The sequence below is a fragment of the Sparus aurata genome, chromosome 9, assembly GCF_900880675.1.
Source record: "Sparus aurata chromosome 9, fSpaAur1.1, whole genome shotgun sequence".
NCBI lineage: Eukaryota > Metazoa > Chordata > Actinopteri > Spariformes > Sparidae > Sparus > Sparus aurata.
The window spans coordinates 28,052,973-28,067,866 of record NC_044195.1 but is presented as its reverse complement, the minus strand read 5'-3'; the positions used below and the strand labels follow the sequence as shown (position 1 = coordinate 28,067,866).

The window sequence follows — 14,894 nt, the reverse complement described above, 5'->3', positions numbered from 1 at the left end:
TGGAGAGCGCGTCTGACTCGCTCAGTGCTTCACATGACTGCGTTCACACGTACAGGGTGATGTGTGAGGCCGTGTGCTCCAATTTCCTTTGTGTGTTGCGTATGTAAGCTACGTGAGACCGTCTCCCATTGTCTGAGCGCGGCTGTCGAGTATGGCCGCATATTTTTGGTGTGCGGATCGTCCGTGTAAATATGTGCGGGCGCCCCGTCCACAGTGAAGGTGGAGGGGCCATTAGCAATTATCCAGCCGCCATGGAGCTGACAAGCACTTCAGCACCTTGGTAGTGGAAACCACAGCGTGTGCCACGGACACACACACACACACACACGTGTATTACAGTATTACACATGCACATGCACGAACGCCTCGCCGACTACCATCGCCTCAACGCTGCTCATTAGTTGCTGAGGCGTGACAGTGAAAACTGGGTTACTGCTCTGCCAGTGCACACACACACGCATACCACACAAGCGTAAACAAACACACACATACACACAGTTGCATGTGCGAACACCAATCGTGACCAGCTATAAAACGGGTTAATGTGCAGAGAAAAGAGCCGTGGCGACGAAAAGAAGAGCTACGGGGATAAAGCGAGAGATGAAAGAAAGGCAGAGAGGAAGAACTTTTCCTTCTGATGATGTTAAGTGATGTTAAACTCGGTTACAGCTTGTGTTCCTGCAAGATCAATTCCACAGAGAAGCGGCGGAGGGAGAGGATGACTGCTTTTATTCATCTCATAATTTCCACAGGAGGTGAACATTTTACAGGACGTGTCGGCCGAGCTGTAAAAAGCCCCGTGAAGGTGATGCTGCGCCTCGGTTACCTGAGGTCAAAGCTATGCGAGAGGCAGGGCGGTCACAGACATATGAGCCGTAAAATGAGGTGATCAGTGTGGAGCGGGTGGGCCGTTTGTCCGGATCTACCCACGGCTACAGTGAGGAGATGACACCCAGTGTGTTACTGAAGCCGCCGCTCAGATCCACAGCTGACATAGAGGAGAATTTAACAGTAAACCCACCCGGATGCGACTCCTCTTTGCGGACCCATACGTGACACAAAGCACGACAGATAGGATCTAAACGGGGATTTATTGGGCGCTTTCCTGCTGCTCCTTCTTCCTCTTCTGCCGCTACAAATGGTTGTGTTTAAATCCACGCCTGGCAAATTAACAGCAATTCCAATTCAAATGGACAAAACCAGATGCTTTCATTTAGTCCAATTTGGGATTTTTTTTTTTTCCCCGCACAGCCTCGCTCAATTTAGCGCTGAATCCCCTCCAGTAAATTGGTGAGTTACGCATCACAGGCAGCGGAGAGAGGATTTATTTAAAAATGCTGACTGAAGGCAGTTCATCAGAACCCCAAAGTGTTACTCACTCCGCAATAGACCGTCTGAAACATATACAGAAAATCCTACATAAATTTGCCATCAGGGGATAAACAAGCCGTGTGAAGTCAAATAATATCCACAAGGGTGCCGAACCTGGAGCCAGTATCACAGAACAGAGGAACTGAAGGTCACTAGCTCAAATCCCTGACCTAAAATAATCCCTACTGAGACTGAATGCCACCGGAAATCCTCACCCTGAAATAGATTATTATTTAAAAACCTATTAAGCCGTTGGAAGGTTGACTGAGCAATCCCCAACCACACTTCAGAGCTGCCTCTCATCTTAACAACATTAATACACTTAACCCAATACATAAGCAGCGCGCTGTAAATCCAGTTTTACCAAAGTTCTCAAGAAAGTCGATTTTTTTATATTTACAAAACAAAATCCAGCCACTGGTTTCCACTGGTTTGGTGATTTTGATCAAACATCTGTATTTTAAGGCTGGATCGTGATACATAATAAGTCTTTTGTAGTACAAAGTGGGCTAAATGTTCGGTCCTCTCTGGGTAGTGTCGAGGGAATCAAGTCCCGACTTTGGTAAGAGAGTGTCAGAGAAGAGAGATGAAAGCGTGAATCAGCCGTCAAAAGGATAGAATGTTGGAAATGAACGATTCTGCATAACAAACTGATACATTCACATTTGTACGTGTCATAAGCTTGATTTGACACCTCTACGAAACGCGTCACGTGGCGTAACGGGGCGAGGACGCAAAGCAAAACTTCTCACCAGGAGAGTCGAAACCTACTGAAAACTGCGTGGGGTGATCAACAGGATGGAGGCATTTTGATTTAATCGTCAAAGCAGACAATGACACAGTATTTGAACTGCGTAAAAGGTCAAACTCATGACAGAGTTCAGGTTGGGATCAGTTAACAGTCTCTTGGACTAGACTGTGTTTGGATGGAGTCTGAGCTCCACTCTACACTCTACCTGACTGTATTTTGTGTGTAAACAAAGGTTTGATGATTAAATGGATAATGTCTAAATTCACCCCTCATCATCTTCAAGTTAGTGTGTCATTAGTATCCTTTATTTACCGGGAACCTACAGAATACCATGTTAGATATAATAAAACTGTAATAATCACAGTTGGACCATCACAGTTTATATCCACTGCCAACATTCAGCACAATCATCCCCAGTCCAAGTTCTTCTTGGATGTAAAAGGGAGGCGGTAGGAATAATATCTGCCTCTGAATAATTCTACGCTCTTCTGTGTTCCCAGCAGGTAGTGGAGCCAAAAATGCTGATTCCACAGTCGTATGCGGTCCAGAGTTAGAAGTGACTGAGCCTCCCGCTGGCCTGTACTGTAGCCCAGAAGCCACAAACCGCTCCAGCTGAGCAGCTCCGCGGTCGGCGGTACAAGAACTGCGGCTGCAAGAGACAGCTCCCCGACTTCCAGCGTTACGCACAAGTCTCCATGCCGGAGCCACTCCTCCCTCAGGTCATTGCTATAAATACCGATGTGTTACTATTTGACCAGTCTGCTTGGATAAATGTTTGGAGAAATCCCTTTCAGGCTTCTTGCTGTCTGTACATGACTGCGTGTCACGAGCTCTGGATCTTGTGGGCGCACTTTGACGTGTCGGCGTTGTACTTTCCGTTGAAGCAGCAATGGCAATGATAAAAAAAAAAAAAAAAAGACAGAAAGAAATTCTTCAAAAGAAAAATTCCAGCCTGATGCACTGGTTGAGTGAACCACGGCGACAGGCTCGCTATGTTGCTGTTACGTAAGGTTAAATGTAATGTATGAGAGCAGCGGCCTGGATAAATGGACTGTAAAATCTGCTCTCCGGGTCTCAATGAGGGGGCTGACGTCTTGGGATCGGAGGGCGAGGCGGGAGTTATGCTCACAGTTTGTGGTTCAATTCTTATAAAAGGAAAATAGGAACGCTGCTATGTGCGCAGATGTAGGGTGGAGAAGCTGGCATTAATAATACATTATTGCTAAAACGGCGCGTCAGAGTGTACCAACTGGGTACCAGTAAAGTATAGATTATTATATGGATGTTGGATCTTTGTGGTCAGATTTACTAAGAAATATTACAACTGTGAAAAATCAGTTTGCTCTTTATGTTGACAATAATAATGAAAATACTAATGTATAGTTTTAAGCCAAACGCCCCACAAGGAACTTTAAACTGGTTATGAACTGGTACAGAGGTTTGTAGCTTCTTTCAGCGAACTGTTTTGGTTTTTACAATTCATAACTTTGTGTGTCACCACTCTCAGAGATATTTCCAGACAGATTTTTTACAAAAGAAAAACAGACAAAAACCTGCACAGCAACTAAAAGCAGGCAGAAAAAAGCTAGCGGTCAGCTGGTGAACATTTTGGGGCTGCTACAAAAAACTGGATACTTCTCTGTGGAGTTACGGGAGTGCTGCAAGGAGCTTGGATTTGCATTCATCAGGTGAACACAACACAACATGAATGCTAATGTTGCGCCACATCTGCTGAATGAGTAATCAGGAAAGGGCTGTGTCTCCACGTTGGCTTATTAATTGAGAGATTACTGAATACCTGAACCGGTCTGTGGCTGCGGTGCTCGGATACTGAAGGAGTCATTAAACCATGAGGGAAAAGTTTGCAGCCAACATTTAAAGCAAGTCAATGGAGGTAAGAAATCAACAGTAGGTTCAGCGAGCGGGCTATAATACTGATTGTGCAGTGTGCGGAACCAAAGAAGAGAAAGTTGGTAGTGGCTAATGGGGATCAAATGGATAAATACATCAAGCGTACACACACACACACACACACACACACACACACACAGAATGGGTGGTTTGTTAATTTAGAGACTGTGACAAGAGAGACGGTTGAGATTTACCACAAGATCTGCGCCTAATTAGGCAGAGTTGTTCACAGACGGTTGATATCACACACACACACACACACACTCTCTCTCAGCACCCACTTAGATTTTCCCTTTCCACAAAACTGGAGACAAACCAGTTTCTGTGCTCGCCTATTACAGTCTGAGTCTTTGGGCTCACTAATCCGCTCAACACAGTACGAAATGGGATCTTTGAAGAAAAAGAACTTGGAAGGAGTTCTTTCACCGGCGATCACATATTGATCAGAGTGCAGCAGGCTGCCTCTGCCGCAGCTCACAGATTTGAAAAAAAAAAAAAAAAAAAAGCCCAAAAGCCTCGGCGAAGTGAAGAAGCACGACCTCGGGACGATATTTGAATTTTGCGCTGTTGTTATTTTGTCGAGAATATCTATATTCACCTCCCCTGTGAGGAACTCTCGCTGAGAAAGCGGCGACAGAGATGCAAAAAGAGACTCGCGGCGGGGGGGGGGGAGAGGAAGTCAACAGGAGGAAGTTATCTAATATTAAATATGGAAAACAGCTCCATCAAAAGGAGGCACGGCTCCATTTGTTAGTTTTGTTTTTCCTCGTCTCATCCCCTCGTTTTCCATCTATCTAATTAGACAGAGTCCGGTGGGCGGGTCGGGGCGCACAGGATGCACATAAACACACACACACTGACACACCAGGAAACACACAACACGGCAAACAGACGGAGATATATATCAGCGCTATTAAAACTTTCACCATCCAGCCCCACCTACCTCATTTATCTCTCTCTGTCTTGTTAGACTGCCTTCTTCCTGTCATTGTCCTCTCTCTCTCTCTCTCTCTCTGTGTCTCTCTACTGATTTATAGAGATTCTTAAAAACGTCCCCTCGAGTCCTTCACACCAGAAGAGCCTCTGCTTTTTTTTTAAATATAAGATCCATGTAATCTACACAGACGAGAGCTTAACTGGGGGCAGAAACCTGACAGAAATTAACATGATTATCTCTGGTGCCGACATAACAGTTCACAAAATGTGTCTGTGAGCAGTGGAGAGGGTCCAGTCCACTTCTCTCTCAGCCTCCTCTCTGCTGTCGGACATCCACGCCTGCTGCCGCTGCAGGACGTCAGCCAAAAAACTACCGGCAAAGTAGCTTTTTTTTTTTTTTTTTTTAATAAACAGTCGGATCATTCCACACTGATGCAACAAACGCTTATCTCTTCATGAAGATATGCAGCAGTTCATCATCAGGGAGTCTGTTCCTTGTCTCCTGCTCTTGACTTTTCATGCCGAGTAAAGAAACATTGGGAGCACAAAAGACGTAAGCTGAAGGACAGGCTACATTTTTTCATTGCGATAAAGTACGATAAAAAACATTAACTGGTCCCTGTGATCTTCCCTCCTCACTTTACCAGCTGTAAGAAGTATTCTATACACAAGGTCACTAATCGTTGGATGGTGGAATAATACACAGTCTAACCAATAAAATGTTGAGTGTCATTAAAGGGATATTCCGGTCCATGGTCTAACACACCGTGAAACTGTGTTAGGCTCCCTCTCGAGAGATAAAGTTTGCAGACCGCTGGCTAACGTAGTTTTAGCATCCTCAGAAACGACAGAGCTGAGGCGCTCGGTCTCAAGCTGCGATTCCAGATCTCTTACCTCCTTCAACTTCAGATGCTCATCCTCAGGCATCTTTCGCGGTTTGCCTTTGAGAGTCTGGCTGAGAGAAGTCTGTACTTCAAGCTCATCCAGAGTCAGAGGCACATGGATCCGTGATTTCACGTCCTCTCTCTCTCTGTCTTTAAGAAGAGGAATTTGGAATCACGTAGAATGGCTTTCAGGCCACATATCTCTCTCTCCAACCGCTCTTTCAAAATGCTCAACTTTTTTTTTTCTCTGAACTGATCGACGGTATATGTCATCGCTTCCTCTTGGATTTCCAGTTGGACTCAGCAGATCAAAAAGCAGATCAAATTCATCCCTGTCAGTGTCGTTTTCCATGATGAGCAGCTCTGTCTTCTCCTCTGTGTTTTCACTCATCTGGATTCTTTCTCTACTCTTACTTTCTCCTCTACTCTGGGCACGTTCCATTGAACCAGTGGGACAGTAAGATGTGTCTGAAATAAACCGAGGTCTGAGCACAAATGACAGAGATACAAATTCATACCTCCCATAACATTTTCCACTGAATCTCTGATCTCGAAAAGATCACTGGAGAACAATGGGCCTCATTCACCAATATCTTCTTAAGAATCTTCTTAGATTCTTTCTTAAGTTGTTCTTAAGAGGTTCCTTAAGAAAACCCTACGTCAGATTCACCAACTCGTTCGTAAGCCTCAGAATTGTTCGCAGCTGTGTTCTTACACTGATGAAAGCAGCATGAGCAACATATATGCCATTGTTTTGTGGGCCTTGGATGGAGAAATGCCACGTATAAATAGGGTGGGGGGGTTACTAATTGATGGCATGTTTCCAATTTACTTGATTTATCTTAAATCATTGGCACATTTAATTTATTTTAGAATTTAAATTCTTTGTAAATTACCAAAAATATGATATAAATAAATAAATGAATAAATATGGCAGAATTGTCACTGTAATATTGCATTTTATTGAACTATACAAGAGAAGAAAACACAACCATGCCAACATTTCGGCACTGAAATGTGCATAAGAGTACTCCTGAGTGTTCGTAGGATTTGTTCTTGCCCAAGAAAAAATCCTAGATTAGAAAAAATTCATGAATGCCACAATCTTCGTAAAATCTTCGTAAGTGAGACTTAAGAACAAATTTGTTCGTAAGAACGGTTCATGAATGAGGCCCAATGACCATTTTGTCTTTGATTCATTCCCCTTTCATCTTCTTGTTGTTGCTATAGCAACAGTGACAATCTTTATCTACAAAAACCTAATGGTTTTTTGTTATTGTGTCATTTCAAGTTTATTTATCTTTTTAATCTGAAATGCATGTCTGGTGCTGTCACTTTTCACTAATATCAACAGTTTCACTAATATAACCTTAGGTTGGAGACTTAAGACCTAAAATTAAAAAAGCAGAAACTTCAGAAAGTTCCGCCCATCGTGTTTAAAGTGAACCTCTCGCCAAAAAGCAACCGAGGCTTTATTTGCGATTGAATATGGGCCGAACCTTCATGTAAAAGCATAATTACGACGAAAGAGGCCGTTTTAAGATTTACCGTAGATTCGTTTTCGGGCAAGCACATTTTCTACGGGCACCCATGCACTCACATTGTTCTGTGTCAGTGTTTAAATAAGCTACTATTAGCTCGCTTTATTGACTTTCAAGCTGGGGGAGGTCAAACTTATTCAGACCCAGTATCAGAAATCACAACTGGCCTGAAGGAGCCGAGTAGCTGTGGTGTTTCCAGAAAGTTTAAAGCGGCTCTGAGGTTTTGGAGAAGAATTTTAATATTTACAATATTAATGAGGTGATAATACAAATTCAGAAATTCTGATTTTTAACTGAATAAACAAGCTGTTCTCAGAGGAAGATAAGGTCCCAGAAATCTGATTGAAGCTAGAAAGGTGGCAGGGTCCGCCACATATAAACAAAGTTAAACAGTATGAAACCGTCCTTTAAGGTGAGTTTGTGTATTCATCAGTTTATTCAGTTGGGAAAACAAAGACAGTTTTCCTTATTTATTTGGTTTAGACATGACAAAAAAAAATCAGATTTTTCTGTTCTGACTAAAATTTTTACTCCAAAACTACAGAATTAACCTTTAAGTATGAGGTATTACAAGTCTTGTGACAGAGTTTGGCCAAATCAAGTCGGTACCATCAGAAGTTAAAGCCTTTCAACATTTCCAGCTTTGTTTTGTTGGGTAGCTGTGGAGGGAGGTATGTCTCAGATACGTGCTGGCTTGTTGCCAGATACACATTTTTGGTTTGAACTCACACAGCTGAAGTCTGACACTAGTGACGGGCTTCCCTTCATGGCCAGCATGGACGGGAGGTAACGATCAGAGTGCATCAGGAGTATTTTAATGAGACAGATTTGCAAGAAGCTGAAACTAAATCAGCTGCATTTCCTGGTGGAAGCCTGGCTGATCCTGAACGAAGCCGCCGAAACAAAAATTCATTAACTCGAGCTCTTCTTTTAATAACTTTTCTCATCATGGAAGAGGAATTGATTGAAAAGCTCGCCCAAGACCAAGACTTATTAAACCAAAGTAACAGACCGCTTACTCTTGAGACACCAGACGTCGTCTCATGACCCACTCCGGGTCTCAAACCTCAGTCAGAGCACCATACATGAGCCGCACTGATTGCTTCCAGGACGTTCAGTCAAACTGTCAGAGAGTCCCCCAGATGTTTTTTCCCCTGAGCTGCTCCACAAGGTTATTTCCCTTTGGTCACTTCACTTGCTGTCTAGTCAGTAGCTTGTGTGTGCCTGTGTGAAATATTTCAAATGAATTCATTTTGAGTCCTGAGCCGACAGATGAAAGACGATCATGTCGGAGGGGGAAAGAGGATTAACGTGCCTCTCTGTGCCAATCCCTTCATATCTATGTGAAAGAGCAAAAGAGTCCTCTCCCTTTATCCGTCCAGGACTCGCTGGCCAAGAAATAAATTACCAGGAAAGAAAAGGTAAAAATGGCTCCTGTCGTGGCACAAATGATGACCTAAACGGCACCGTTTATTGGGATTGATATCAGCTCTGAGCACTGTTGATTAAAGCCTGCCGTCGATCTTAAAAAAAGTGCCTGTAAGACTGACGGAATAAATGGATACTGCGAGGATGAATGAACTGGCTGAATGAGGGATAATTATTCAGGGATCATGGGATGTAAAAATAACAGAAGGATTTTTTTTTAGAGCAAAACTTTTCGATGGGGATGTGGTGGAACAGTAACGATGGTGCTGCTGCGATGAGTCATAACTTTGTCTCTCGGTAAACACAGCACACCTACACAGAGCCTTTGTAACAGGAAACAAGGGCCAGAGAGCAGAGGAAGCTCGCCGGAACACTTTCTGTTGGAGAGCAAACAGCAGTTTGGTGTTTTTTGTGTGTTAATTTTTCTTTCTTTTTTTTTTTTCATAAACAATGAGAAGTCTGAAACAAGCTGTTACAAAACAACCAGAAGTGTAAACAGATACCGAAAACGTTCTTCAGGATGATGTTAAACGGTCAGTTTTGGGGTTAGTGGTGAGACTCGCATTACAGTTCAGCTGGAGTTAAAGCATTTAGTGGTCAGCGGTGGTGGTGGAGGGCGAGGAATGAACCCGAGTGAGCTGGATGTCTTTCATAAGGGTCAGATTACACGTTCTGGAGAGCAGAGAGACAGATGTGTCTTCATCGGCTGAGTGGTCTCATCGTACGTTCTGTGGTAGTTAGCAATGCTTAATGAAGTGAATCACGTCCAGCACTCCGATTACCTCCGCTGCACGCATGGATCCAGCGGACTCGAGGTGGAAATTATAACTTTGCTGATTCAAATCGCTTCGTTCAGTTCAGGGGGAATATTCATACTTACTGTAGTAAGTTCAAGAACGTCAGGTTTTCTAAGCTGAGTGGTCACAATGCAGAGCAGATCAAAGACGAGTCCAGGACGCCATAATTAATGGTGCTCCATTGCAACTGACTGATCACGTTTTGGTAATAGCTTACAGCTCATAGCTCAGCTTAGCTTTAGCTTCCTTTCTAACACGTTTGACATTGTGAAAAGGTCTATTTTAACCCAAACCATCTTTTCCTAAACCTAACCAAGTATATTTGTTGCCTAAACCTGACAGAAAAACTGTAAAACTGTGTATCCAGTCTCCTGATTAGAAGTCCTATATATAGCACGCTCAGCCACAACAGCTCGTTCCAACTTCAAAGATCCTGTTTCAGTCAATTTTTCGGATAAGTTAAGTTGAATTGATGGTCCTGGAACAACATTATGAACACGTCCAGCTGCCTACGATACAGCACTTAGAACACATCCATATCAGATCGATCACAGTTTGAATGAACTTCTGTACGGTCTGCATATGCAAACTTTTCCACCGATGCTTCACAAAACATTTACTGATGATAGAGGATGTAGTAGCCACACCGCAACAGCCTATAAATCCTCCAATAATATTCAGCCACACCTCTACAATCTTGTTTTTATTCATGCCTAAACAAACCAAATAATCAAACTCTCTTTGTTTTCATCACTGAATATTGTTTATATGTGGCGGACCCTGCCATCTTTCCAGCTTCAAACAGAGTTCTGGGATCTTACTTCCCTCTGAGATCAGCTTGTTTATTCACTTATGGAAAAAAAAACCCATATTTCTGAGTTTGTATAATTACCTTATTAATATTGTAAATATCAAAAAAATTCTCCTCCAGAACTACATAGTGCCTCTTTAACAGGAAGGTGATTAACAAAGAACAGTATAACATTTTCCTTTACTGTGCTGACAGTCGTTGCTACTTTGTTGCTAACCTTTTTGAAATAACCAATGGGACAAAGACTAACTCAGCCTTAAGTGAATACTTGAAATGAATGATGAAACATCACGATTGTTTCTGGGCGGGTTTTTTTTGGCAGTCTTGAAGTGAGAGGAAGTAACGCACTACGGATCAGAGGCCGGGCTGTCAAACAGTGCTCTCAGTCAGCAGCGGGGGGAACTCCAGCGCTAAAAGCAACTGATTCAATCAGTAACTCCAGTATAATAGTCTGGATCAGCAACACACTCAATCTCCCTTTTTGTACGATGCTCTGAGCTTTTAAGCCATTCACACGTAGCCGCTGCAGAAGTTACATAATTAATCCAAACAGCAATAATCCAAATGAGAATTGTGACCTGGAAGAGTTAAATGTTCACGTTGAAAGAGTTGTTTAATTAAGGGTAATTGAAAGTGGAGCCTGCAACACTCTATTGTGGGACCGCAGTTCCTCATTAATGCTAATTCGGCTAATGCTAATTACCGTTTTTGTCAACCAATGATTGTCTCCTTGAAACAGAAGCAGCACTCTGCATTACTTTGTTGTTCAAAGCACACGTGTGTTCAGCATGCAGCCATATCCAAACATCCCCGACTGATCGCTAGCCTACGACGGTAGATGAGAGAGAAAGACGAGCGACGTGTAACAAAGGTTCACGGTCAGCGCCTTAATAACTGGGTCGGCGGGCCATCGCCGAAATGTATCTGGTTTAACTCCAATCTAGATATATTCCCGAAGTCGCTCTTCTCTTGGGTCGACAACAGGTCTGTTGGTGACAGCTGCTAACAGATGGATGTACACATGAATATAGATCATCTTTGCTTATTCATTCCTTTTCACTGTAGTCGTTTCCCAGACTGAAGCGACTGTCCTACTGTATATTTGTCTTGTTCATAAACCTCTCAACTGAGCAAACATGCCTCATTCCTCAGTATCTGCTGTGTTAGGGAAGCGTGATTGCACTGACCTGATAACGACCTGATAAAAACGACATAATTGCACAAATGCTGCCACTCCAATGAGAGAGGAGCTTATACACCCACCCGTCCAAATGATTAAGTTAAACGCGCCGCGGCAGGATCAGGTGCTCTGAATGTCAGAGCGCTTTTTTTCTTCCTTACAGAAATAATGAGCAGCGCTGTACGGTTATATCCTCCTTATTGAAAGTGTAACCTGATGGTTTCCACCTCCTCGCTCGTTCTGCACACCGAAGAGAAAGAGAAAGACTTTCAGTGCGAGTTTGACCTCTGCACCTCTCGTCTTCGTTAAATCGCAGGTATGTGCAGCACAGCCACCTAGATGTATTCCATCCTCCGAGTGAAGACAAGAGCGTTACCTCCGGTCTGAACTTACTGCGACCTCAACATGCTAAAATAAGTCAACAAAAGCAGCTGAACTGGTAACTTTGGACAGATCTCCTACTTGTTAAAAAACAGAAAGAATATTATAATTAAAAAGTTAACTTCTCAGGTTAGAGATGAAGAGTGTGGGTGGTATTTAATGGATGCTTTTTTTTTTTAGGAATTATAAATACAGTTAAAAGCAAATTAGACGGTTTATCTTCACATTCAGATGAAGAGGAAAAATGGATATAATCCTCTTCCAAACCGGGCGTCCATAGATACACATGGAACCAATCAAACGACTGATTAAAAGTTCCTATTTGTAAGAAGAGAGTGTCATTATTTCACCTTTAACTCGGTAAAAAACACAGCTGAACAAATCCGTCTTGGCTGTACGGATTAAGGACCAAAGACCATCGTATAGATTTATAGATTTCTGTTTAAAGAAGTGTCTCAGTATGTGAACTCCCTCACACACACACACACACACACACACACACACACACACACACACACACACACACACACACACACACACACACACACACGTCTCCCCCCTCGACTGCAGCCTCCCATCTGTCCTGCTGCTCATCTCCAGTTTAAACAGAGACCATCTTGTTTGCACTTCACCACATAGTGTGACAGGAAGCTATAATAAATCTCACATCACATCATAAAAAAAAACTCCCCGACTAGATAACGATAAAATATGACCTCAAAGTATTTTATTGTCGACGAGGAGATTATAGTTATGAAAAGGATCAACTAATGAGGTTTTTGACCTTTTTCCTTCACATCTAGAGCCAAAGAGAGGAATCCCTAATATACATATTAAAACTTTAAGCCAAATGAGTGAATTTTGATCAATAAGAAGTTTAATGTTTTGTACAAGAAAAGAAAAAACAAAGAAGAGCACAAACAAGCTTCCATTAAAAAAGGCACTTTTTAAACAGAAAAGACTTGTTTCAGGTCTTAATAAATGAAATACACAAACTCTTCGTTTTCATGACTGAATAAACAGTTTCACTTTGTTTACATGTGGCGGACCCTGCCACCTTTTCCAGCTTCAAACAGTGTTCCGGAGACTTTATTATTTTCCTCAGAGAACAGCTTGTTTATTCAGTTATGGAAGAAAATAAATACAGAGTTTGTATCATTACTGCATTAATACCGTAAATATTAAACTTCTGTGTTTGAATTTCTTCCCTAAAACTACAAAGTGCCTCTTTAAACTTTCTGGGCCACTTGGAGACACTGCAAAAATCAACCTACTCAACCAAACACAGCTGGTGTGTTATTATAAATATATATAAATATAAGAGGCTGTGACTTCTGAAGGTAGCGACTTGATCTGGCAGAACTCTGACAGAAGCCTCGTGTTGGCTTGAACTTAAAGGTGCATTATGCCAAATCGCATTATTGGGGAAGAAATTTTGATCAGAAGTGAAAGATCTTTCTCTTCTGATTAAATTTTCATTTCCAATAATGCGTCGACAAACTTTGACAAACTGACCTTAAAGGACGACACAGTTTCATATTGTTATACTTTGTTTATATCTGGCGGACCCTGCCAACTTTTCTGTTCTTTTCTGTTCTGGAGACTTTATTTTCCTCTGAGAGCAGCTTGTTTATTCAGTGATGGAACACATTTTTTCATATATCATAAATATTAAAATTCTGAGTTTGGATTTTGTCTCCAAAACTACATCGTGCTCCTTTAATATGATTACTGTCCCCTGAAAACAGAGCTCCTGTGGAATTATTGCATTTCATTTTACTGGTTGCATTGAACTTGTTTCAAACTGATATTCACATTTTAAAATCGATAGGTACTGTGGGGATTCCCCTCTTTGGCTCTAGATGTGAAGGAAAGTGGTCGAAAACGTGAAGAGTCGACGTCATAAGTAACCCGAGCTGGTTCTGTGTCGTCACGTCTCATGATTTGTTTTATATTTTCCAAACATGAAGACTAAATGCATGACTCCTGACACACACACACACACACACACTGAGACTCACCTATGATGAACCACAGGAGCGTCTGTTTCTGCAGAGCGGCTCCGGTCTGCGATCCCATCCTGTCGCCCTCAAAACGATCCGCTGACTGAAGTTTGGCGGGGGAGTGAAAGGAGCGAGCAGCTAACAAGAGCTCAAAGAGTGAAAAGGTAACATGACAACAAATCCAGTGCGCTGCGGGGGTCCGTTCACTCAGCCACGACTGAAGCCTCTCCCGCAACACCTTGCGCAAAACTGCTCCGGTTGAGGAGGGTGGAGAGGAGAAGGAGGTGGTGGTGGTGGTGGGCGGGAGCCAAGACTCGTCCTCGCCTCCTGCTCAACCTGAACTCCCCCGAGTCTTCCTGTCACCGACGCGTTGTCAGCCACACATGAAACATACTGACTGGTAAAGTTGGCGCTGTCTCTCCCAGCAGCCGCCCGGACGGGTTTTTGGGGGAGAAATCCGGAGCGCGCAGTGTTGGAGGAAACTGCGCTGTGCGCAACGGGACGCACCGGCTGGGACCCGCGGAGCCGAGCTGAAGGGACTGTCAGGGTTCACTGCTCCTCTCGGGGAGGACACGGGAGGATCTGGGTGACGCGGGACGGACCCAAAACTCTGCAATTACAGAGCAGGGGAGGGAGGGGAGGGTGAGTTTTGGGCGAGGGAGGAGGCACGGGATTCCTTTGGGTACTTTTCCATTGGTTAATCGGACACAAACCAGCGGCTGAAGCAGCCTATGACAAAACACCTCACACATGAATGAACTGGACTGACAAACAAACAAACAAACAAAAGTAATTAAATATGGGCAGAACTAATCAAATCAAATCTTCAGTCAGTCAAGATAAAAACACAGTTGAAGTGAACAGTTATAAAGAAAACTGTTGTACAGATCCACCAACAAC

At 43.0% G+C, this 14,894-nt stretch overlaps 1 protein-coding gene across 3 annotated transcripts in view; it reads right to left on the bottom strand.

Moving 5' to 3' along the window:
- The window catches only part of ramp1 (receptor activity modifying protein 1), a 64,523-nt gene extending 49,926 nt beyond the window's left edge, over positions 1 to 14,597 (bottom strand). For all 3 annotated transcript variants that reach the window (XR_003985414.1, XM_030429555.1, XM_030429556.1), the window contains exon 1: positions 14,013 to 14,597. Coding sequence is in view for 2 of the 3 variants with exons in the window: in XM_030429555.1 (XP_030285415.1) it covers positions 14,013 to 14,070 (58 nt within the window). In the remaining variant the exon portion in view is untranslated. The remainder of the gene's footprint in view (positions 1 to 14,012) is intronic.
- Between the last annotated feature and the right edge of the window lie 297 nt (positions 14,598 to 14,894).